The 24672-nt window shown below is 53.3% G+C and overlaps 3 protein-coding genes across 7 annotated transcripts in view; 2 read left to right on the top strand and 1 right to left on the bottom strand.

The window, feature by feature from the left end:
- Nucleotides 1-5453: 5453 nt before the first annotated feature.
- Nucleotides 5454-12286, top strand: LOC308499604 (E3 ubiquitin-protein ligase TRIM50; the record flags this gene model as incomplete). Of its 2 annotated transcripts, XM_081053264.1 has the most annotated exons (6): nt 5454-5852; nt 8848-8943; nt 9853-10083; nt 10201-10223; nt 10603-10727; nt 11587-12286. In XM_081053264.1, 6 exons carry the CDS (start codon nt 5454-5456, stop codon nt 12174-12176), a joined length of 1464 nt encoding a protein of 487 aa, XP_080909390.1. In that variant the 3' UTR covers nt 12177-12286. The 2 variants fall into 2 exon arrangements, with proteins under 2 accessions (XP_080909390.1, XP_080909389.1); XM_081053263.1 differs by lacking the exon at nt 10201-10223 and having other exon boundaries at nt 9853-10087; nt 10566-10727.
- A 4597-nt stretch (nt 12287-16883) lies between these two features.
- On the top strand, nt 16884-21013 carry NSUN5 (NOP2/Sun RNA methyltransferase 5). Of its 4 annotated transcripts, none has more exons than XR_013993615.1 (11): nt 16884-17096; nt 17183-17305; nt 17778-17952; nt 18060-18168; nt 19114-19252; nt 19340-19455; nt 19777-19955; nt 20134-20306; nt 20420-20560; nt 20629-20746; nt 20877-21013. XR_013993615.1 is itself a non-coding variant. In XM_081053266.1 (11 exons), the coding sequence occupies exons 1-10, from the start codon at nt 17004-17006 to the stop codon at nt 20741-20743; spliced, it is 1401 nt and encodes a 466-aa protein (XP_080909392.1). In that variant the 5' UTR covers nt 16884-17003; the 3' UTR covers nt 20744-20746; nt 20877-21013. The 4 variants fall into 4 exon arrangements, 2 of the variants coding, with proteins under 2 accessions (XP_080909392.1, XP_080909391.1); XR_013993616.1 differs by having other exon boundaries at nt 20629-20742; XM_081053266.1 differs by having other exon boundaries at nt 20134-20344.
- Nucleotides 21014-22861: 1848 nt separating this feature from the next.
- The window catches only part of POM121 (POM121 transmembrane nucleoporin), a 29878-nt gene continuing 28067 nt past the window's right edge, over nt 22862-24672 (bottom strand). The window contains exons 12-13 of the mRNA XM_081053262.1: nt 23672-23794; nt 22862-23257 (exon numbers count right to left, since the gene is read on the bottom strand). Coding sequence (XP_080909388.1) covers nt 23160-23257; nt 23672-23794 — 221 coding nt within the window. The 3' untranslated portion in view covers nt 22862-23159. The remainder of the gene's footprint in view (nt 23258-23671; nt 23795-24672) is intronic.

Below are 24672 nucleotides of genomic sequence, written 5' to 3' on the forward strand. Positions count from 1 at the left end.
TCACTTTCCCTTCACAAAATCTGCTGCACCTGCGCCTACCCTCCTAGTGCAAAGGAAGAATGGCCCTGGATCCCCGCCCTTCCGGCGTGTTCCCTGGGGCTTACTCCCTGGGTCCTTGCGCTCTTGCCTGCTCAAGGACGTTGGGTACCCCCTCTCTCCTGCACCCATCTTGCCTTGACCTCTGGATCATTTCCTTCAGCTCATATATGTCTGAAAATCTCCTATGAGGAAACACACAGGCCTCCTTGGGGATTACTTCGTAGGCTGTGTGGATGCCTGACCCCTGCTAGTGCCAAACAATGTTGAATGTCAACTATGATAGTGTATACCTTATATATCCAGAGGTGCCAAAAAATCTATACACATTTGTGGGGACAGAGTCCCAGAGAGCAGTTCCCAGGCTCTCGGCCTCAAGTGGAAAGGGGCTGGCTCGGTTAGTGCACAGCCGTCAGCTGTGATCGGAGGGCCATCCGCTGTTACCGGTTAGCCCTTGGCCACTGATATACCTGCCGTGGCTAGGCTAGCAAGGGCAGATGGCAGCTAGCAAGTGGGGTTGGTCGCTTGGTCGAGAAGCACAGATGGTGGATTGTGGATCGTGTGGATCCTACTTCCTGTGTCTCGCCAGCAAGACTGGGGTGCTGGAAGACCCCCATGTTGGGGTACTGGCAGATGTTTGCTTCCTGTATCTCCAACCCAGCCACCAGCGAGAATATAGTGGTATGAATCCCTACCCATGGCTCTGTTGTTGTTCCTGTTTGGCCTCACCATACTCTGTGTCCACCCGCCGGGAGTGGGAGCGGGACCAGAGACCCTGCATGACAACATTTTAAGAAGGGAAACCTGTATTAAAATTGTAATACTCAATATATACCAATAACAAAAGATGAATACAAGTCACGTTTGACTTCTGCAATGACAAGAGGTGCTCAAAGTGGTTACCATCAGCGTCCAGACGCTTCTGACTACGGCGAACTCCTGCTTGAGCAACGCTGACCAAAGTGGCCACTTGCGTACATTTTTTTGGCACCCCCGGTATATATGATGTAAAGTACAGCATAGGGAATACAGTCGATGGTATTGTAACAGCTCTGTAGGATGTCAGAGGGGTAGTAGGCTTGGGGGGTTATTGCTTTGTGAGGGGGTAAATGTCTAATCATTATGTTGTTTTGTATACCTGAAACTAAATTAAAAATAAAAGAATTAAAACAAATGAACCTCACTTTGTCCCACATCTCCCTCCTATGCCCCCACTCCTACTCTTCACCGAAAAGCTTCTCAAAAGAGTTGCTGCAAAGGCTTTTTCACCTACTCTGTTTCCACTTCCTCAGCCTCCATTTTCTCTTCAACCCACTTTAATATATCTCTTTCCCCTGCTCTGGGCTACCTAGACAGCTCTTGTTGCCAAATCTGTCAGACACACCTCTTTGCCCTCAGATTACTGGACTCTTGTCAGCATTTGACAAAGTTGACCTCTCCGACCTTTAAATGCTCCTTTCTCTTGGCATCTGTAGTCATTTTCCATCACTATCACGACAGATTACCACAAACCTAGCTGTTTAAAGCAACACCTATTTATTCTCTCACAGGTCTGTAGGTTAGCAGTGAGACTGGGCTCATCGGCTGAAATCAAAGCATCAGCCTGACTGAAAGCTTGGGGGGGGGGAAATCCACTTCCGAGCTCATTCAGATTGTGGGCAAATCCAGGTCTTTGCAGCTTGAAGCCTGAGGTCCCCACGTCCTTGCTGGCTGTCAGCTGGGGGCCAGCCTGAGCTCTTAGGGGCCTCTTTCCCGTCTTTGCACATGGGCGCCAACATGGCAGTCAGCAACAACGTGCTGACTCCTTCTCATGCTTGGAATCCTCGCTTCCTCTTATGTAGCATCTCTCTGATTCCAGCTGGAGAAATTCTCTGCCATTAAGGGGTCATGTGATTCAATTGGAGCCACCCGGATAATTCAGGTCTATGACTGTGATTACATATTCAGAGTCACTTTTGCCAGGGAAGGTAACACTCACAGAATGCGGGAGTTACGCCATGGATATCTTTGGGGAACCATTCTGCTTCCCAGAGCTTCCTAGTCACTGCACTCTCCTGATGTTGCTCCTAGCTCACTGGCTGTTTCTTCTCAGTCATCGTCCGTTTCCTGACCTCTCAATGTCAGTAACCTCAGGGCCATCCTTGGACCCCTGCCCTTCTCTATTTTCAATTCCTGAGAGATCCGAGCCATTCCCACTGGTTTAAATGTGTGATTGTGGGAACAGAGCCAGGAGTGCAGTTTCCTGGTGCTCGGCCTCACGTGGAAAGGTGCTGGCTCAGGTAGTAAATGGCCATCAACTGTGATTGGATGGCCATCGGCTGTAACCGGTTAGCCAATGGCCACTGATATAACTGCCGTGATTGCATTGAGTGGTTGGCAGGCAGAGAAGTGGACAGCGGATTGCGGATCGTGTGGATCCTACTTCGTGTGTCTCGCCCGGCTGCCAGGGAGAATAGAGTGGTATGACTCCCCTATCGATGGCTCCGTGGGTGTTCCTTTATGGCCTCACCATGTCCTGCATTCTTGTGCGGGGAGCGGAACCAAAGACCCTGCATGACACTGCTATACGTAGGTGGTACATTCCTGGCCAGCCTAGGGTCTCCCAAGTGCTGGGGCTCCAGGTGCCTGTGTCCAGCTGCCTTTCTCAGTGGTTCTCAGAGAGTAGTCAGTCCCCAGACCAGCAGCATTGGTGCTTGTTGCAAATGCAATTCTTGGGCCTGTCCCTATACGCTTGAATCTGAAACTCTGGGGCCAGAACCTAGAAATTTGTGTTTCAACAAGCCTTCCAGATGATTCTGTTGTTTGCTGAAGTCTGCAGACCATGGGGCTACTCAGTTCTCAGGCATCTGACTCTGGGTCCCTGTTCTACTTTGTTCCCCTCAGTGTTCTCTGTACGTCATCGGTGTCACCATCCACCCACCCTGGTGTTCAAGCTACTGTTACCCATTATCTACACAGTAGCTAGAGTGATCTTTTAAAAATAGAAATCAGATGGTATTCCCTTGCCTTAAAACTCTCCGATAGTACCCACTGCCTTTGAAATAAAATCCAAAACTTTGCTCTGTCTACAGAGTCGTCCTTGCCCTCTCTGGCCTCATCTTCTGAGATTCCCTCTCCCTTACCACATCCCAGCTACCCAGGGCTCTTCTCTAGTGTATCCCACAAATATTGAGTGCTTTCCAGCCTCAGGGCCTTTGCACTTGCTGACCCGTTCCCTGGTCTACCCTCCTGTATCCTTTCGATTGGCTGCCTTCTGCGTATCCTTCAGGTCTCAGTTCAAACATCCCTTCTTGAAGACATTGCCCTGCCTCTTGCTAAAGCGCCCCTCACATAGCCCGTCACCCGACCCCCCTTTCTCACCGCACTGTTTACTTCCTACATTGTATTTAACACTATTATATTAACTTGTTTATTTATGACCTCACACCAGTCCTATCCCCATACATCATAAACTCCAAAAGGACGGACATCTTGTCTTGTTCTTTAATATATTCATAATACCCAGCTCAATGCTTGACACATAGCAGGTTCTCAATAAATATTTCTTGAATTAACACATAAACTTAGCTTTCTACCTGCCTACACCAGACCTTAGTCTTGCTTGCCACTGGGGTGGAGACCTCCCCCACTGGCAGACATGGGGGTTGTGTTCCAGATCTTGTTTTCTAACACTCCTGGAGAGCCTCTCCCACTCCTGTCCTTTCCAATCAATCATTTCCCTCCACACTCCGGGATATGTATAGTACATTATGATTTGTATATTATATTTACAGCATATATAAATAGTATATTATTAATTGTATAACAAAATGTCTTTGAACTTCTAAACCTTTGAAAGTCTTCCTATAAAAAAGTTCCTAATACAATGATACTGAGTAAAGAAGTTAGACATGAAAAAAGTATATACTCTGTGATTCTGTTCATTTGAAATTCAAAACCAGGGGCGGCCGTTAGCTCAGCTGGTCAGAGTGCGGTGCTCTTAACAACAAGGTTGCCAGTTCGATCCCCACATGGGCCACTGTGAGCTGCACCCTCCACAACTAGATTGAAACAACTACTTGACATGGAGCTGAGGGGTCCTAGAAAAACACACTTAAATAAATAAAATGTTTAAAAAAAAAAGAAAAAGAAATTCAAAACCAGACCACAGCAATCTATGGGTCATGAGTCATGATAGTGGCTATTCTTGTTACAGGTTCTGACGGGGGGGCAGCATGAGGGAGGCTTCTCGGTACTAGAAACGTGTTCTGTATCTTGATCTTGAGAGTGAGAATCCATATAAAGTGTACATCAGGTGCGTGGTTAAGATTTGTGCACTTTTTAGAAGTTATACCCCAATTAAAAAATCTAAATAAGTAAATTAAAATCTTTTAAAAGGAGAGAGAGATTCAGGAAGATTGTCAGAGCCCAGTCCATTCCCGTTTGGAGCCTGTACGGCGTGAATGGGTGCCCCATCTCTCTGTCTCCGCCCCTTCCCCTTGCCTGGCCAAAGCAAGCACCTGAATGTTACAGTTATCAGAGCCTGCCCTGCAGAGGCTGCCTCCCCAGTCCCGTGATGCGGCCCAGTTTCCACCTGATTCTGGGTGACCTTGACGACATGGGGGTGTTGCTGGGAAAGGGAAGCAGGTAAGGGGCAGAGACTCGGTGGTAGAGCAGGCATCCAGCTGCAATCCTCAGGTCTCCGCTCCTGCTATCCCATCCTGGGGAGAAGAGGCCAAGCCAATCGGGTCAGTGATGCTGATTTGAGGGTGAGAAGCCAGGTAGTTCCGTGCAAGGGCTCTTCTTGGGTTTGCTGCCCACTTTAGCTTCGTGCTCCTTCTCTTGCAGAGCTGATCAGTTTTCACAGAATGGGGTGGAAGATTAAGATACAGCTCTCCTCAGTCCCCGACTCTCCGAAAGAGTGTTATTCTGAGACAGAAGTCTTCTTACAATGACCTGGGAGTGTCTATTGCAAATACAGATTTCTGGGGCTCACTGGAAAGGTGTGAAGGGGAGGTTCAGGAATCTCTATTACAACTGTTTCCAACAGTTGCTTGCCAGTTTGAACACTGATGTTTAAGGTGGGAAGGACCTTTGCTTGTTTTTATTGTCGGGTTCTAGGTCAGGACTCCTGCTGTGGCTGGAGCTCCCATTCCTTGTGTCACTCCAAATGACCCTGCAGATGGCACATTTCATATTTACCTCCAAATCTGAGTAAAAATACAGAATTATATATCTCTAAGTGACCATTTTTTTCATGTAAGCCCTTTGTTTTAAAGATGGGAAACGACTCAAAGTCATAAGAGGTCAGAACGGGAATCCAGGACCAGTCCATAAGGCCCTCTTAATTTCCAGCGGTCCTTTCTCCGGATTTGGGGGCAGAGGGCGTGGAGGGAGGAGGCTCAGGAAGGCACCCTGTGTTCCAGCCCGCACCGTGGATGGCGTGGCGGGTGTTCGTGCAAGAGCTGGAGGACCGCCTTCAATGCCCCATCTGCCTCGAGGTCTTCAAGGAGCCCCTAATGCTGCAGTGCGGCCACTCCTACTGCAAAGGCTGCCTGGTGTCCCTGTCCCGCCACCTGGACTCCGAGCTGCGCTGCCCCGTGTGCCGGGAGGAGGTGGATGGTAGCAGCTCCCCTCCCAACATCTCCCTGGCGCGGGTGATCGAAGCCCTGCGGCTCCCCGACGACCCAGAGCCCAAAGTCTGCGCGCAGCACCGGAACCCGCTCAGTCTCTTCTGCGAGAAGGACCAGGAGCTGATCTGCGGCCTCTGCGGCCTGTTGGGCTCCCACCAGCACCACCGGGTCACGCCCGTCTCCACTGTCTACAGCCGTATGAAGGTGGGCAGCGAGGCTGCTGGGGGATGGGGAGCCGGGCCACCCCGGGGGCTCAGGCAGCCCAGCGCCTGCGCTCTCTGGCGCCATCGCCCGGCACTGAAGGGTGCCGAGCCAAGACTCGAGTTCCCTCCAGCGCTGTCTGTCCTGCAGCAGAACTCCGGAGCATTCATTCACCCATCACGTTCTGAGCAGGTGCTGGGGATTATAGCAGTAAGCGTGCTGGAGAGCCCCCTGCGTACGTGCTGGCCCTTTCCCTGCTTTATGGATTCTTCTTTGTAGCCCTCACTCGTTTCTTGAGCGCTCTCGGTACTGCACTCGCAGACACGAGGCAGGGACTTTGTTTTGTTCCCTGGGGTATTTCTGCGGCTGGCATGTAGTAAATACTCAAAATATGTTTGGGGAATCAACGGATTCCTGCTCTCCTGGACCTCTGCCTGAGGTCTAGCAGATCATCATTAAAGATAAATAACAACAGTGATACCATCTTAGGTTAATACATTGAGCTAAGCTTCATGAAGGGTGGAGTTGTTATGGTGTTTTACAAACAGGGAAAGTGAGGCTCAGAGAAGGTAAGGATCTTACCCAAAGTCAGACGGCTCGTTAGTGGCAGAGCGGGTCTCAAACCAAGGCCAGTTTTCTTTCCACTGTTCACGGATCAGGAAAGGGCAGGAAGGGTCTTGGAAGTAAATTGTTATAGGTATCCTGGTCTGGTGTTTGAGGGGAGTGGGGCATAAAGGTGAGGAATGACAAAATACAGGTGAGGGGGCCAGTTAAAGGAAGAGCATCCAGAGCTGCAGGCAGAAGGGTCCCCTGTAAGCTGGTCCAGCGGTTTCCTGGCTGAGTGCTCTGGGCAGCATTTCTTTGCTCCTTCAATCCTGGAAGACAAGTAGGACTCGTGCACAGGGCCAGCCAGATTGTCTGCCAGCCCCTCCTACCCACAAACGTCTACTGGGCATCTAATCTGTGCTAGTCGCCGAGCTAGTGCTCATGGTACAGTAGAGGGCAAGAGCTTCACTTGCCCTGGGGAGCTCACAGTCTGGGGGTCTGACAGTCTCGTGTGTGGGGTGCTGCTGTCAAAGTTAAATACAGACAATAGTGAGACTACCTGGAACATGGCTCCTGCAATGTCTTAGATAGTCAGGGGAGGCTTCCTGGAGGAAGTGGACTGCTTAGCCGAGACTTGAACCACAAGGAGGACGTGATAGAAAAAGAAGGGTGGAAAAGCATTCCAAGTATAAAGATAGCACATGCAAAAGACCAGGAGGCAAACAGCACGGCACATTTGAGGATTTATAAGTCATTTCATTAAGCTCAAGGGAGAGTAAGGTGGGAGCAAGATGGGGCAGGTGAGGTAAGCACGGGCTGAGTCATGGCAAGGACTGTGTGACACATAATGGCATTTGTAGTTTATTCAAAGAACCATGGTGGTGGTGGTGGGGAGGGCACTGGAGGGTTTTAAGCAGGGTTGTGGTGTAGCCCTGTCCCTCTGCTGGAGAGCGAGGCTGAGGATAAGAGACTGGGAGTAATCTGCATGTGGGTGGTAAGTGAAGCCACAGGAGTGGAAAGGGAGCACCAGGAGAGTCAGCAGAGTGATAAGGAAAGACACTGATAATATCCCAAGGAGCACCAGGGTTTGAGATTTGGGTAGAGAGAGAAAACCTCAAAAAGGGGACAGAAAGAATCAACAGAGGGAGCGGGAACGCTGGCTGCGTATGACCTCCTGGAAATCAGAGAACAGAGCATTTTAATGAGAACAAGGTAACATGTGAAATGCCTGCTGAGGACTGAAAAGAGTCTGTGAGCTTTAGCAGTAAGAATCGATTACTTTGGCAAGAGTAGTTTTAGGGGAGTGTGGAAGGAGGAAGCCCAATTGCAGTACAATGAAGTCACACCTGCATTTTATTGGCAGACAGCTGCCTAGGAGAAAAGGAAAGACTTGGGAACTTGATCATTATTTCTGACTAGGAGCCAGGGCCCAGTTTGGGTCTTGGTTTGGAAGTGGGTTTTTGTGATCCCGAGACTCTTCTGTGTGATGCGACTAAATTACGTTCCTTTATCAGATATTGATTGAGATCTTGTGCTACTTTATTTTCATAATTCAGTTTCCTGTCACTACAGCCCAATTGCTGAGAAAAAACTAGTCCCATCCCTCTCTGCCTTGGGAGGATTACGGTTGGAACACCTTTCTTAGACCGCTGTGACATCTGATGCCTCCTTATCCAGAGCAAGAACTCTGTGTGTTCATTTTCCCCACACTGGCTTTATTCTTTACCCAGCACCCTTCCTGAAAGGCTCTTGCAGCTGACTTCTGCTTAGGAACTATCATCTAAGCCAGAATCTGTACCTTCCATGGGCATAAACTTGCAGGGCCCTGCTCAAGTAGGGCAGCCAGATGGTGGACCCTAAGGCTAGGGCAGATTTGGGGCCAGGGCAGCCCACGAGAAGTCAGTTTACTTGGACGGCCCCAAATCTAGGCTGGGCCCATGCCTGTGAGGGATGGATTCAGGTCTCTATAGGGTGTGGGGACATAACCTGGGTGACCACATGCACGTGGGGGCTACCTTTTTGTGATGACCCTTGATCAAAGGCCCACTAATTCTGGACCTCCTGGTGACTGGAGAGTTTGGTACCCTACGGGGAGCATTCCATGCAGGGACCATTGGCTTCAGACTTGCGATCGCCCCTCTTGGGTGTTGTGTGGTGACTTCCGGGTGGCTGTCACAACATTTAACACCTCTCTCCATGTCTTGGAGAGAGATGACACTGAAACCCTTTTCTGCCTTGGCAGTTCCTACCATCAGTGTGAGATATTCTTGAATAATCTTAATTATTTTGAGGTCAAGGGCACTTGGGTAGCTCTGGTCCCTATCCCGGTTCCAGTGGGAGCACTAGTGGCCATTGGGATGCTCCCTAAAAGGGTGAGGCCCCAGGCAGACCCCAGGGAGCCGAGAGAGTGAAGGGTTCAGCCACTGATGGGGCCATGGCACGTTGCCCCCAGGAGGAGCTTGCGGGCCTCATCTCCGACCTGAAGCAGGAGGAGAAGAAGGTGGATGAGCATATCGCCAAGCTGGTGAACAACAGGACCAGGATTGTCGTGAGTGCCCTTTCCCTCTGTCCCCACCCTGGGACTGGCCACCTTCCCTTTGCTGCAGAGCCCAGTTCTAATTTGTCCTTTACATGAATCCATGCCTTCCATACAAAGCCAGAATTCAAAGCATTCCAGGGCAGGGTGTGGAAGGCGCAAATCCTCTTGGGGGGAATTCAACCCAGTTGTCAGGACTGTCTCCAAGTTGGCTTGTGTCCCGCGTGTCCTTGGGACTGAGATAACCCAGAAACTAAGTCCCAGAGGTAAACAGCCTAAAGCGGGGGCGTGACTCGCCCGCCTCCTGCCTTCTGTGTCCGCTTGACCTTGGTAGTCTGTGTGCTGCCCGCCTGCTCAGTACCCCACAGGCATGAAGGCCAGAGCCCTCCTTGGCTATCTGCTTTCCTCAGGGAGAGGCACAGGACCTGGGAGCGTGTGGAGCCCGGGCCCTGCAGATGGTTGTGAAGTGGGAGTAGGAGCCCAGTATCCCCTAAGCACCCCTCACCCTTAAGAGGGAGGCAGCATTATCCCTCCTGATGGAGACAGAACTCAGGATCACACAGGAATCCGGGCTATTTCACTCCAAAGCCCGCTCTCCAGGGACCTTTCAGACTTGTTTCGGTTGTAGAACCCTGTGACAAAGCAAAATCCTACTTGCACACTTAATAGGTAAGATGGGGAAAGCAGAGCCACTGCTTTGAAGTGGGAAGTGGGGGCCCTGCCACTGTTGCCCACCCCCAAGGCCCTCCTGGGACCCCCAGGCACAGTGTGAACACTGAGCAGGAGGCAGTCCTGGGACTCAGGTGCCAGGACCAGCCCAGTCAGGAAGGCCCAAGCTGCTAGGCTCTGGGGACACGGAGGTCCGTCATGGCCAGGTGGCTCCGCTGTGGCTCCGGCCGTGACAGGCCCTCCATGTCCCAGAACGAGTCGGATGTCTTCAGCTGGGTGATCCGCCATGAGTTCCAGGAGCTGCACCACCTGGTGGACGAGGAGAAGGCCCGCTGCCTGGAGGGGCTGGAGGGGCACACCCGTGGCCTCATGGCCTCCCTGGATATGCAGCTGGAGCAGGCCCGGGGCACGCGGGAGCGGCTGGTCCAAGCCGAGCGTGTGCTGGAGCAGTTTGGTAACGAGAGTCACTACGAGTTCATCCGGGTGAGTGGATAAGGGAGTGTCCCCTTGTCAAGGCCCCAGGGCCCAAGAGCCTCCCTTTCCTAATGGCTTCTGCACAGCCTCTGCCATGCCCTAACCCACCTTTCTCTTGTCTTCCAGAAGTACCACTCCATGGCCTCCAGGTAATAACCTGGGAGGGAGCTCTCTGGTGTTTGCAGGCACAGGCCTCTCCTCCCTTCAGTTTCGCCTCGGGGGCAGCTGCCCACATCTGGCTGTGTACTGGGCCTAGGGAAAGCAGAGATGAAATCATGTCGCTGCCTTCAGGGATTTCGTAGACTGGTGGCGGGTGGACAGTGAACTATAGTTACATCACTGTGGGTACCAGAACAATAGAAGGTCACACAAGCTACAGAAATAACACAGAGGAGGAGGGAGATTGGCAAAGACAGTCTATGGGTGGGAGGGCCGAGAAGGGAGAGCACGGGGTTGCCAGGCGAGCAGTGTCACATGAAAGGGCAAAGTAGTGTGCAGATGGTCACCACCGCAAACTCTTGCCCCCAGAGCAGAGCTCCAGCAGGCCCGGCCCTTGGAGGGCGTGTTCAGCCCCATCTCCTTCAAACCAGGCCTCCACCAGGCCGACATCAAGCTAACCGTATGGAAAAGGCTGTTCCGCAAGGTTCTGCCAGGTGAGGCCCCCACCCATCCTCCTTCCTGAGGGCTGCTGGTGTAAGATGCAGAGAACTGCAAGGGAGGCTTTCCTCGGCTAGTGGTGAGAGCCCGGGAGTGGGGCTGCACTGAACAGCTTGGGGTGGTTCACGCTCAGCTCCATTTCCTGCTAACCAGGGCGAATAGTTTCATTTCTGAGCCTCAGTTCCCTCATCTGTAAAGAGGGGCTATATATAGTTTGGTGCTTATAAATGTAGCTATTGCTCTGTCAAAAAATAACTCAAAACCATTTAATTAACTCCTTCATTACTGGACATTAAGGGAGCTCAATCAATAGACTGATTTCAACCAACAAAGACAAAAACAGGGTTTATATGAGAAACAGGGAGAGAAAAAACCCCAGATAATCTTTGAACCGTGCATGTTGTTTGCACATTTTTGGTATAAACTGATTAGCTGGCAGCTAGCGAAGAGCCCGTTGGTATGTTTGTCCTTGAATAGGCACCTAGGGTATCAAAGAAAACAACTGCAGTTGTTAGGGATTTTCCGTAAAACGTGTGGAGTGTAGCTGTGGGGCACAGGCTGTCCTCCAGGATCTCCCATCAGCACCTGTGCCCTAGGCAGGCCTGCACCATGTCCCTTACCAGAGGCCGTGGCTCGCAGCTCTTTGTTTTTACCACCCTCCAGGCATCATTCATTTATTCAGCAAACATCCTTACGGTCCTGCTCTGTGCCTGGGCCCTTCTAGGCCCTGTGGAAATAGAGACAAGGACAATATAGTTCTCCTGAGGAACTCAGGGCCTCCAATGGGCTTCCCTTGGGGCAGGGTCCACTGCCTTCTGTGTGGCTTGCAAACATGCCTTCTCTGATCTTTCCTAGCTCCGGAGTGTCTCAAGCTGGACCCTGCCACTGCCCACCCTCTCCTGGAGCTCTCTAAGGGCAACACGGTGGTACAGTGTGGGCTCCTGGCCCAGCGATGCGCCAACCAGCCTGAGCGCTTCGACTATAGTACTTGTGTCCTGGCCAGCCGGGGCTTCTCCTGCGGCCGCCACTACTGGGAGGTGGTGGTGGGCAGCAAGAGCGACTGGCGCCTGGGGGTCATCAAGGGCACAGCCAGCCGCAAGGGCAAGCTGAACAAGTCCCCAGAGCACGGCGTGTGGCTCATCGGCCTGAAGGAGGGCCGGCTGTATGAGGCCTTTGGCTGCCCCAGAGTGCCCCTGCCCGTGGCCGGCCACCCTCACCGCATTGGGGTCTATTTGCACTATGAGCAGGGAGGGCTCACCTTCTTTGATGCTGACCGCCCGGATGACCTACGGCCGCTCTACACCTTCCAGGCTGACTTCCAGGGCAAGCTCTATCCCATCCTGGACACATGCTGGCATGAAAGGGGCAGCAACTCACTGCCCTTGGTGCTGCCCCCACCCAGTGGGCCCGGCCACCTCACGCCTCCACAGCCCACCACGCTGTAGGGGAGCCCAGGGGCTGCCAGACCACAGGACCCTCCTCACTGGGCACAGGCACTTGAGGCCAGCAAGCAGAGCTGACGTCTTGACTGTTTGGAAAGGTCCTCATGCCTGTGTGTCCCTAGAAACAATTAAAGATAGGGAGAAAGGGCCACAGTCCCTTCCCTGTCAGCCAGGGTGTTTTTTAACCTATTGTCAGGTTATTCACCTGCTTACTAACCAGCAGACCTAGGCTTCAGTGTCCAGGGGTCAAGCTGGGCTTCCCTTGGTCCCTCCTGACCATGCTCTCTGCTTGCTTACTCTTACGTAGTTTTCCCTTATCATTGTGAACTTACAATAGCTTTAAGGACAATAAATTTCACATTCTTTCTCTTTAAATGATTTGCAAATATTAGTTGCTGTACATACACACTGCTTTATGCTTGGGTCTTTAAAAGAAGCTCCAACCTCTGGTGGGGCCGAGTGAGCTTCTACCCATTGGTCATTGATCTATGGTTAGAATCACATTGACCACCCCGTCACGGCTCTGTCCTTAAAGATCTCTCTTGACATCCCTGGCCCTTAGATGAGATGGAAATGACACTGTGTCACAGCAGAAGCAAGTAGGGGCCAGACCAGAGTGCAGCCCGTCTCTGAAGGTTGCCGGGCACATGGGGATGGGCCCATGTCTGTTCATGGTGAGCCTGCCCCTGTCCACAGCTGATGGTGTCCATGCCAGACCAAGGCCGGGCAGCTGAATTCTCTCCCGTGAATCTGAAAATTGGAAGAGAGAGAATGGTGGGGGCCGAGTCACCTGAGACCTGATGCTTTAGAGAGAAGCTCTCCAGCTTTGTACCACTGAGGTCGGTGGAGCCACCTAAGAGCCTTCCATGGGGCAGAGCTCTGCCTCTGTGCCATTGGCACGTATCCACATGGGCCACACGGGCAAAGGCTTGACCCACAGCCTATCCGAGGAATGAGAGAGGATGGGAGGCTTGTGAGGTGCTACCTCAAGGCCATGTCCACTTACTTATCCCGTGGGAGACTGTCAGGCTTTCCACCCCACCTCCCTCTGAGCAGAGCTGCAGACTATAAAACAAGTTAACTGAGTCTAGAACTGGCTCCTTGGCAGAGGGAACCCCACCACTCGTGTTGCAGTCATCAGCTCTTTAATTTCCATTCATCCTTTTTGGTGTGTGCAACAGTGCCTACGTGGAGCCGGCACCTTTGGCTAACCTTCCTTCTGCAGTCTGTCAGTAAAACACTGCATCAAACAGAGTATGTCGTATCTTTACCGGCTGAATCTGTTGGGCCTTGGCCTTGGGTGCTGTGTGGTTGACCTGGTTTTTTTGGTTATGCAGCTCTTCTTTCAATCCTAGGACTGGGCTGAAGAGTGGCGCCCCTCTCTCCAGTGTAGGTCCACTCTCCCCCCTTCTCCATCCTGCTCTGTGTCCTGTGTTCTGGGGGGCTGGCCAGTTGGAAGGCAAGACCCTCTGGCTTCCTGTTGAGCTCAGCTGATGTGCGACTGGCAGGAGATCTGAGGGCAGGACAGGGGGTTTGCGGTATTTATTTTCCCGGTTTCCTGCCTGCTGGGCTATGGTTTAGCAGCTTCTCGGCAGTAGACTCCTGGCAGGTGACCCTCGCCTTCTGTTACTCTTCCCTTGCTCCTCAGGCCTGGTGGAGAAAAGTGCTGTTGGGAGACCTGCGTACTGCACCGCCTCCTGCAAGTTCCCTTGACTCTGACCAGTCCCTTTTTAAAACTGTCATCAACTACTCGCTTGTGTCCATCTTTCTGCCTCCAGCCAGACCCTGATAGACACAGTGGCCTTCCTTTGCACCCTTTAACAAGCCCCCCCTTTTCTTTGGCTAGCCACTTAGTGTTTGTGCTTGCAACCAAAACACCTTAACTAGTACACATCCAATATGGAGAAGGCAGAGAAAAGAGCTGTTCATTCTTCATGTAGACTTAGCATTCAAGCAGAAAGAAGTGGAATATAAGCAGAGGAGAAGAGCCTTAGGGGGTCTAGTCCACAGAGGGATGCTGCAACTGGGGCTGGACCTGGAGGGTGGGGGCTGGACCAGGGAGGAGCACTGGCGTTACTGTAGTGCAGATTACTTTGTTCTTAGTAATGACAGTGTGGCAGTGGGTGAATATGTCCAGGGGGAAATATCAGACTGATGGAAGGAGGACAGAAGATGGAACACCAGACCCTAAGGAGCAGCTTACAGAAGGCTGCCGAGGAACTGAGAAATGGTCAGGGAATGAGAGCCAACAGGAGAGGTCATGGAAGCCAAAGCCTGACAACAAAGGTGTGCTCAGCAGTGCCATGAAACCAGATTCAGCAGGAAAGGCCTAAGGAATATGAAGTTCTCGGTGGTCTTGGAGGGAGTTACTTTAGTGGAGTAGGGTGGAAGACAGATTGCAGGGAGTTAAATAACAGCATGTGATGAAGGAGTAAAGGCAATGACTGCTGATTCTCATTTTTTAAAGTTTGATGCTGAAGGGAAGAAGAGAACCGGGTCATGCGTTTGAGAGGAGGTGGGATTAAAAGAAGGTATTTTTAGGATAGAGGAGATGCTAAAACAGTGCAGTCCAACAGAAATATATGAGCAAAACAAGTTTAAAATTTCAAATTGTAACAGTTAAGAAATTAAATGAAACAGGTCACCTAGTGCCCAGATCTTGGTTTCTAATATCATCCTTTAATAAAAGGAACTCGGGCTCCTGGGAGAAATGGCTGATTCTAGGACTAGAACAGGAAATACACAGATGAGCTTTCAGTAGCCCGTTGTGCCAGAATGGAAGGAAGTGCTCAAAAACAAACAAACACGGAAAAACCCTACAATAGTAGCCTGTCACAGGGACACAGGAGCCAACTGAAAGCACTCCAAGTGGCCAAAATGGGAACAATTCAGACAACAAAATAAAGTAGTACTGGATTGTAACCCAAAGTATAAAATAAATATCCATTAATCCATATTGATATCAATAAATGACTAATTAAATAAGTGGGGTAGAAGAGACAAATCTGTGCAGAATTCCAAGTAATTTATGTAGCTACGCCAACCTCAACGAGGGGGACCACAAACCCCCACTCCTTAAGTGTGGGCTTCGCATAGTGACTTCCTTCCAGGGAGGGCAATTGGATAAAGTAGCTTTACAGTAGAGAAACCTGACAAGCACGACCTCGACTTGGTGATCAAGGTTAACATCGACAGGGATGTCATGTTGATTCTGTGTGCCCTTCACATGCTGAGAATGGCACTCACTGTACCTGTGGTGTGTCTCCCCAGAACCCACGCTACTCTAATCATGAGAAAAACACGAGACACATTCCAATAGAAGGACATTCTACAAAACACTCATCGGGACTCCTCAAAACCATCGAGGTCATCAAAAACAAGGAACATCTGAGACACGATTACAGCCAAGCGAAGCCTAAGGAGGCACGACAACTGCCTGTAATGCGGTAGCTTCAATGAGAGTCCGGGACAGGAAAAGGACACTGGGTGAAAACTAAGGGAATCTGAGTAAGCTGTGGGCTTGTATCAATACTGGTGCACCTGCGACCTCCTCACCTGGAGGAGGGGGGTTGTTACAGGATGGGTGACTCCAGCACAGCTGGTTGCCGAGCACCCCGTCCATGTGTGCTCCCTTCATTCCTTCCCTCATTTAACAGGTTCTCGTTAGGTCCTTAGTGCGAGGGGCCCTGGGACGGGAGGTAAAGACAGATGACACTCAGACAGACCAGGGTTTGCCCCCACGGGGCTGGCTGGGGGGACGGAGGACAAGCCGCCACCGCCTACGTGACAGGCGCGATGAAGAGAAGAGAGGTGCTGGGACTTGGTGAGCGGGCGAGGAGAGGCCCCACCCGCTCACTTACGAATGCGCCTAAGGCTGCAGGAGGCGTTGGTTAACCCTCCCACAGCGCGGCGGTTTTCACGTAGGCTAAGAGTCCGCCCGCCTGCCAAGTGCTTGCCAACCTGTCGGCAGCAACACAAGGCTCGGGGGCTGGGATCCTCTCGCCCACGGCAGCCTGTCTCCCGGAAGGCTTCCGACACAAGCACACCGGGTGTATTCCGCGCATCAGAAACCACGCGAGGGCTGGGGACACGGCGGCCAGCGCTACCCAGCCGCTGTCCTCCGGGGGTCAAGCTGGGGAGCCGGCCCCATCCACCCACCAACCATGACAACGAATTCGTGTTAAAGTGGGAGCCCGTCCTCACGTCACGTGCCAGACACAATTCTCGACGGATCCAAGGTTTAAGTATGGAAAACTGAAGCTGCACTGACTTTTATATTGTAGGGCTGCGACGGGGTTTCCAAACATGACACCGCAGGCAGAAACTATGAAAAGAGTCAAAAAACGAAGACACCACGGTGTCCAAAGGAACTATTAACCGTATCAAAAGGCAACAATGGGGAAAACATGACAACACCTCAAACAAGAGTCTATGATGCTAATACATAACGGGCACTAAGAGTGAGATGGTGTACGAGTGAGCGGAAAGACATTAAATATGTTGTCATAACAAAAGAAATGAAAACGACCAACAAACGGAAGATGTTCAACCTCGATAACAGAAGTTAAACGAAAACACCGTTAAATCCCGTTGTTTGCCTATGAGATCGGGAAAGACTGAAAGGAACAAGCGAAGAGCTTCCAAGAAGTGGAGACACGCGCTCTCACGTCGGCCTCCTCGCGCGAGCGGGAGCGTGAAGCGACACCCGCCTCGGGGCCTCGGAGGGAGCCGGGTTTCCGGGTCCTGACCCCCCGTGCCCTTTGACCCGGAAGTTCAGACGGGCGGCGGCGCAGAGTCGCGACAGAGTCGTAAGGCGCGCGGCCGCGGAGCATGGCGCTGTACGCGGCGGCGGCGGCCGTGCTGGCGGGCGTGGAGAGTCGCCAGGGCTCCATCAAGGGGCTGGTGTACGCCAGCAGGTTCCAGGTAGCGGGGCTCGGGGTGCGGTCCCGGGCGGGGTGCTGGCCCGGGCCCGCCCCGCGCCTCAGCCGTGTCCTCTTGGCCGCGCGCAGAACGTGAAGCAGCTGTACGCGCTGGTGTGCGAGACGCAGCGCTACGCCGCCGTGCTGGACGCCGTGATCGCCGGCGCCGGCCTCCTGCGCGCGGAGAGGAAGCTGCGGCCGCATCTGGCCAAGGTGACGCGCGGGGCGCGGGGCGCGGGGCGCGGGGCGGGGGCCTCCTCACCTGCCCGCAGCTCCGCAGCGGCCGCGGGTGGACTTCCCGAGGCGCTTTTCTGCCCCGAGGGGGAGCCGACCCTCGCTGAGCTGGGAGTGGAGGATGAAATGCTGTCGTTTCGCGCCTTCGTGGGTGGCAGGTGCCATAGGAAGGAAAGTACAGAGTGGCCGTGGCGGGGACCCTCTAGGTGAAACGGGCGGTGCTGTGGCCGCGGCGGGCCGCCGGGGGCCGGGCTCGGGCCTGGGGAGCGGCACGTCCGCCCCGCCCCGCCCCGCCCCGCCCCGCCCCGCGTGGGCGGCCCCCGCCTCGCTTCCTCGTTGTCGCCCGTCACTGTGCACGCGCGGCCTGCGCGGGCGGCTCTTCCAGTTCCAACCCCGTGGGGTCGAGGCGTTGCCGCTCAGGGTTGTCCCCGCCTCGTGTCTCCGCCCCCAGGTGCTCGTGTACGAGCTGTTGCTGGGAAGGGGCCTCAGAGGGGGCGCGGGCCGGTGGAAGCCGCTGCTGACGCGACACCAGACGCGGCTGAGGGCCGAGCTGGCCCGGCTCAAGGTCCAGCGGGGTGTGAGCCGCCACGAGGACTTGCTGGAAGCGGGACGCCGGCCTGGCCTGGGTGAGCCCCCGCGGGGCGCCGGGGCGGGGGCGGGGCCGGGGCCGGGGCGGGGCGTGCGGGGGCGGGGCGGGCCGTGCTCCGCCCACTCACTGCCCGGTGCTGCCCAGCCTCCCAGGTGCCTCGGTTTGTGCGCGTGAACACGCTCAAGACAGGCTCTGATGACGTCATCGACTATTTCAAGAGACAAGGTTTCTCCTACCAGGGTCGGGCTTCCAGGTGAGGGGAGAGGCGGGGCGCTTGTGACTGCTCGCCGCTTTCCTTTCTGTTTTCCCAGCAGCTTCTCCATCCCCTTCCAAGGCCTGGCATCCTCGGGCCTTTCAAAACCCGTAGTCCTGTTCTTCTGCCGTGTCCCGCAGTGCCTCGCCACGTGCCTCTGCTGCTCACCTCACGCTCCTCGCCTCCCAGTCGAGACTGCTCTGTCGCATTCCTACTCTCGGGTCCCACCGGCGCAGCATGTCAAAGTCATCTTCCCGCTGAACTTTGCACTGTTTTTTGTTGTTGTTAACTCACGTTTATTCAACATTGACAAGTAATCCTTCCAAATCAGTATGCTTAAAAAAGTCACTGGACTTTGCAGCATTGTTTTTTAAAAATGGAGGTCTAATTCCAGCTCTGCCACTTGATAGCTTTCTGAAGTGAGACATTGTCTAGGCCGGTTTCTACGCGGGTCGGGGGGGTGGACAGCCCTCCGTCGCAGTCTAGTGAACGCAGCTTTTGCCCCAGCTCTTCTCGTTCCTGACTACGATCCCTCAGGAAGCAGCTCAGCACTTACTCCCCTGCAGCCCCCCTCACACTCCATGCCTCCAAAGTAACCTCTCCCGAGGTTGTGTGTTAGCAGTGCTAGCATTTACTGAGTGCCTGATTTGCACCATATAGTTCTCCAAGTACTTTGCATGTATGAACTCATTTAATCCTCATGCCTACCATTTTCCAGAAGTGCACACAGGCTGAGGTGAAGGCACTTGCCCATGCTCCCATCCTGAAACCAGTCTGGCCTGAGAATTCATGCTCGTGACTGCTGTCTGTCGCATCGCCCTGTTTCTTTCTTCATAGCACTCTTACACATTTGTTTCACGAGTGGTTCAAGTGAGCTGACGTGTAAAATGCCCTGCCTGGAAGGATTCAGAACATGTTGAATGGATGCTTCTTATTCCCTGGCAGCCTTGAGGACCTAAGGGCCCTCAAAGGGAAGTGTTTCCTTCTGGATCCCTTGTTGTCAGAGCTGCTTGTGTTTCCTGCCCAGACGGATCTGCATGACCATCCGCTGTACCTAGCCGGTCACCTCATCCTGCAAGACAAGGTAGGGAAGGGGCTGGAGCAGGGCGGGAGCGTGTGGCAGGGCCTCACCTGGAGTCTGTTCACCCAGCCCCCCTGCTTTGCCCGCCAGGCTAGCTGCCTCCCAGCCCTGCTGCTGGATCCGTCCCCGGGCTCCCATGTCATTGATGCGTGTGCTGCCCCAGGCAATAAGACCAGTCACTTGGCTGCTCTTCTGAAGAACCAAGGGTGAGTGCCATGGTCAGGGGGAGGGAGGGGGTCTGATCCTGTACTTGGTGAGAAGACATGAGGAACTCAGTATTCCAGAAGGTCTGAAGGCCGCAAGGCCTTTAAGTATTTCCTTCTGGACTTGGGACAGTCACAGCGTAGCCCCAAGCTAAGCTTCCCAGTGGGTTGCAGGTGTGAAATGTGAATGAACCCCTAGCTCTTGTGGTCCTTTAAGTGTTATTTTCACGTGTCCTGATTTTATGTACACGCTTGTATGTCGCAGCTGTGGTACCTTAGATGCTGCAGAAACTCAGTTCGCCCCAACTCTGCCCGCTTCCCTAGGAAGATCTTTGCCTTTGACCTGGATGCCAAGCGGCTGGCGTCCATGGCTACGCTGCTGGCTCGGACGGGAGTCTCTTGCTGCCAGCTGGCCGAGGAGGACTTCCTGGCAGTGTCGCCTGCAGACCAGCGCTACCGTCAGGTCCAGTACATCTTGCTGGATCCGTCCTGTAGTGGCTCCGGTGAGACGCGGAGAAATGGTGGCCGAGGGCCCCGGATCCGAGCAACCGTAGAGTGGAAAGGGGAGCAGTCCGTTGTGGCTTTGGGTTTAGTTCTGACCCTGGGCAATGTTCTCATCTGTGAAGTGGGGGTGTCGGTATGAAATGAGGCGGTCTGTAACGCAAACACGCTCTTCCTTAGGGATGCTGACCAGACAGCTGGAGGAGCCCGGGGCAGGCGCACCAAGCAAGGAGCGCTTGCAAGCCCTGGCCGGCTTCCAGCAGCGAGCTCTGTGCCACGCGCTCTCTTTCCCCTCCCTGCAGCGCCTCGTCTACTCCACGTGCTCCCTTTGTCAAGAGGAGAACGAAGATGTGGTACGGGACGCCTTGCAGCAGAGCGCGGGGGCCTTCAGGTAGTGGCTTTCCACCAGGCCCTTGGGGCGGGGCTGCTGTTTCACCTAGAAGTCTGTGCTACTTCTTCTCCACAGGTTGGCACCTGTCCTGCCCTCCTGGCCCCACCGAGGCCTGAGCACTTTTCCGGGGGCTGAACACTGCCTCCGGGCCTCCCCTGAGACCACGCTCACTGGTGGCTTCTTCATTGCTGTACTTGAACGGGCCGAGGTGCCAAGGTGAGTAGGGGACCTCCTGGGGAGATGCTGGAAGATTGGGACACATCTAACTTGTACTTTTCTCCTAGCTCATTCTCACAGGCCGAAACATCAGCATCGGAACTTATACCCAGCGCAGCCCCAAAGAGAAAGAAGAGGTGGCGTAAAGCAGCAGCTGCTACTAGCACTCCGCCTCGCACATAGTAGGTACTCAATCCCTTGACTTCTTGGGTGGGAGGAAAGGAACACACTAGTCCTTCCCCCATCTTACCCTGAGACCCTCAGCCCCAGGCAGCAGTTTTGGTTTTGAAAGGTTCTATTCTTTTTATTGCTGTAGGAAGGAAACTGGTAACCCTGTTTCTCCAGCTGGAAAGACAAGAGTGGATTTCCGAGTCCTTTGGGTCTTCTCCCTGGGTCGTGTTCTTGCTGGTGAGAGAAGTGTGTCCACAAAAATAAAAGGCAGGACATGGTCTACGATAGATCACAGTTTTTTTTATTCTTAATGACATAAGCAAGGAGAAAAATCTCACATTCATACTAAAAATTCCAACTAGACTCAGAGGAATTAAGTCTTTATTTGTAATGGAAAGTCCCAGCCTCCCGTTCCTGTCCAGTGCACGTACATGTACACACACACACACACACACACACACACAAACACTCTCTCTCACACTCAGGCCGTGCCAGGACACCCTCTTCAGGGGGGTCCTGGACCAAGTGTCCAGCCCGTGGCACTGAGGTACTAAAACTAAGAGGGGCTACCTTATAGAAGGTATAGGTAGAAGCTTTGATCTCTAGGTCCGTTCCCCCCCCCCGTACCCTAACAGGTATTAGGGACGTGAAGTCCAGGCCCCCTCCGCAGCCCCACGGACAGTTACGTACTCATGGAGCTCTTCTTGGGGGTGGGGAAGAGCAGTCCCCTGCCACAAAACATTCGACCTCAGTCACAAAAGGGGGAAGGGGACCAGTTACATCTATGTCACATTATCTGTAAAATAAGAATTACATTTTATATAATGTGTCCAGAAGGAGCTCTAGTCCCTCAGGAAAGCTGCCTGGGACAGCATTTCTTCTTCACACAGGCATAACTTAACTATACAGCTAATTCCTATCAATAGCATTTATACTTAACCACCTCAATGAACCAAGCTTGAAGGAATTTAAAAGGCAATTTAGCTTAAATACAAAAATAAATTTTTATTTTGTTAAAAAATGTTTAAATATTTTTTTTCTTTTAATTTAGACATACGCATTCATACTTCTCCCAAAGAGGATGGGCATGGCAGCAAGGCTCTTGGGCCTGGGGGTATGTGGTTTGGGAACAAAGGAAGAAAAGCGGAAGGGTTGGAGGCCCTGTTGGGGAAAAATGACAACAGAATTTTAAAGTCTGGGTCATTAACTTAGGTTTGCTAACGTACTAGGGGTGACCTAGCCTCCTGTGAGGTCAGGACGGTGAGAGAGAAAGCAGAGAGAAGAGGTCTTCGTTTCCCCTCGGCCCCATTCTCCTGGGCTGCCAGCCCTTAAAGTCAAAACACCATTTGAAAATCCAGGAGTCAGCACTTGTAGCCACAAGAGGTGCTACTTTCCACATTCAATGAGCTACGTCCCAGAAACTCGAAACAGTTAAGTCCGGCACTACCAACATGCCGCCACTCATACAATTCAATTCTTCCTCCAAACTCGATTCAAAGAGCATCAGATAGACATGAGCATCAGACAAGTAACACGGAACAAGGCTTTAAACACAATCCTGGAGAGGCAGACGTGCCCAATGAGCCAGCGGGGGGGCGGGGGGTGGGTGGGGGGGGGCGAGGAGGCAGCTGAAAGCAGTGGTGGGTATCTTGCCTGCTCCACGAGCTCCCCTCCCTGGGGTGAGGGGTCACCCCTGGATCTGCCAGGCTAACAGTCTTGAGCCACCAAGCTTTTAGGGGCCAAACTGGCAGAACTGGGGACGAAACACTGACTCAGACTTGGCGGGAGGAAGTGGAACAGCAGGAGCAGCACCCAGTGGGGTCTCCAAGGCAAAGCTAGATTCAAGGTCATTTAAAAACAATAGATCCTGCAAGGAACCAGTGAGGGACAAAGCAGCGAGAAATGGGGACATGGTCCCCTAAAGGGACCAGAAAACCACCATTTATAGTCAAGCAAGGTAAAGCTTTAGGGATAATCCATTTCCCCCAGCCCTGTCAAATGTATACTAGAGGCGCAAGTGGGCAGGGCTCTGCCTGCTACCCTCCAGGAGAGAAGGTGGGGGGGCGTCGAGTGGGGAGGCCGCCTGACTGAGCTTATACACTAAACCAGTCAGGAAGGAAGTGGACGGTATGTACAGATGTTTCTTTAATTCTCTCCAGCCTCAACAGTGGAAATGTTCAAGTAAAGGTATCAGGCTGCTGCCCTGCCACATCCTGCCCCCCCTCCAAGAGGCCTGAGGCTCTGCTTCCGCAGTGGGGTGGAGGGTGTGAAGGTGGGAGGTGGCCGCAGGGCTGCTACCTCCCCACGCTGAAGCCAGAGGTCTAGGGTAGGTTTGCTTTGTGGTACTAGACAGGTCAGAGGCTCTTCCTAGCAGGTGCCGAGGTCCAGGTTGGGGCAAGGGGTGGGGGGGATGGAGGCAGGGGACAGGCTATTTCTTGCGGGTGTGCTGTCTTCGGGCCTGCAAGCGCTGTCGAGCCCCTGGGGTCTTGGATCCTGCACCAATTGAAAATGAAGGGGCGGCCGATCCTGGAAAGATTCAACAAGATCTCATCAGGGCAGCTCTACCTGAGAACACATCTTTGGAAAGTTAGGCCAACAGAACTGTGGGAGCTTGAAACAGGGCTTCCCGGCTGTAGCTACTGCTTTTGGGGAAGAGCCTATTAAAAAGGCAAAACCCCAGAATCAGTCTGGCAGACGTCTGCCCAGGAAGGCACTTTTACTTGACCTTCCCAGTGACCTGGGAAATTCTGCTTCGGGTGGCTCCTCTCTGACCTCACTGCCAACCTGGGTTGTGCTGGACCCTCAGCCAGGCCACACCCTTCTCTCAGGAGCCTGACCTCCAGAGGGCCTCAGAGCCAGGAACTGGCCGCCCCACCCCACCCCTTTCAGAGGAATGAACAAGGAGGTCACGCTGGCAACAAAGGGACTTGCGAAGCTTACCAAAAGGTGCCACTCCAGCAAAGCCTTGGGCAGGTGTTGAGGACGCCCCAAAGGAGAGGCTGGTGCCCGATGTGCCCGCCCCAGGGGCAGAGGTGTTCTGACCAAAGGTGGGTGTGGCGGTGCCTAGAATGAAGAGACAGCAGAAACTAGTGACTCGGCCAGTGAGCAGAGGGCATTACAGCAGACGGTAATGAGCCTAGGGAGAGGTCTGCTCTCTGGCGTACTCCCCACAGGACACGGGAGCCCTGGACCGCTGTTTGGGTCGCCCACCATGAGGAACTGCACAGGAGAAATCTTAACCCCTGGTACTCCCGGGGAACCTGCTAACTGCGGTCCTGTGGCGAAAGCCCCTCAGTGTGGCCTCCTGGCCACCTAAGGAGTCCAGCCTCTGCATTCCCTTGGCCACCAAAGCACAGCAGAGGGGGACGGTCAGTGGAGACCCACCTTCTAGCTTGACCAGGTTACCTCCCTTCTATCAGGACTAATCTCGTTCATAAGCCTCTTCTCCCTGTTCACCTGTCCCCTCCCCTCCCCACCTGAGCCTTCCACCAAACCCAACCACTCCCTCCACCCTGCTGGCTCTGTAGCCTGCCCATGGGGCCACTGGAACTGTCAGCAGACTCCCTGCCCTCACAGCCCTGCTGCTTCCCTACAGCCCCTCAGGGAAGGCTGCCTCGTCTAGGCCTCATGTGGGGTACGTAGCTTTCTTGCTCCCTGAGGCCCTGACGTTGCCACCCCAACCTCTTCCTCTCCCAACCTCGGCCACCGGCTCCCACGGTCACACCTTGTTACCACCAGAACTGCTCTAGTTCCTAAATCTCAACTGGCAGTACTGCAGTCTCTTCCAGCTCACTGCTCCAAGCCTCGCCAAGACCTCCAAGTCCATTGCCCCTCCTGCTACACTGGCTGGAGTTTAAACCGGTTGAATTTTACCAGCTACTCATTTATTTCAGGTCTACACCTCTGTAACTGAATGTTTCTGGGGGAAAACACTCAACAGT

Source organism: Rhinolophus hipposideros (assembly GCF_964194185.1).
Source record: "Rhinolophus hipposideros genome assembly, chromosome: 7".
Lineage (NCBI taxonomy): Eukaryota > Metazoa > Chordata > Mammalia > Chiroptera > Rhinolophidae > Rhinolophus > Rhinolophus hipposideros.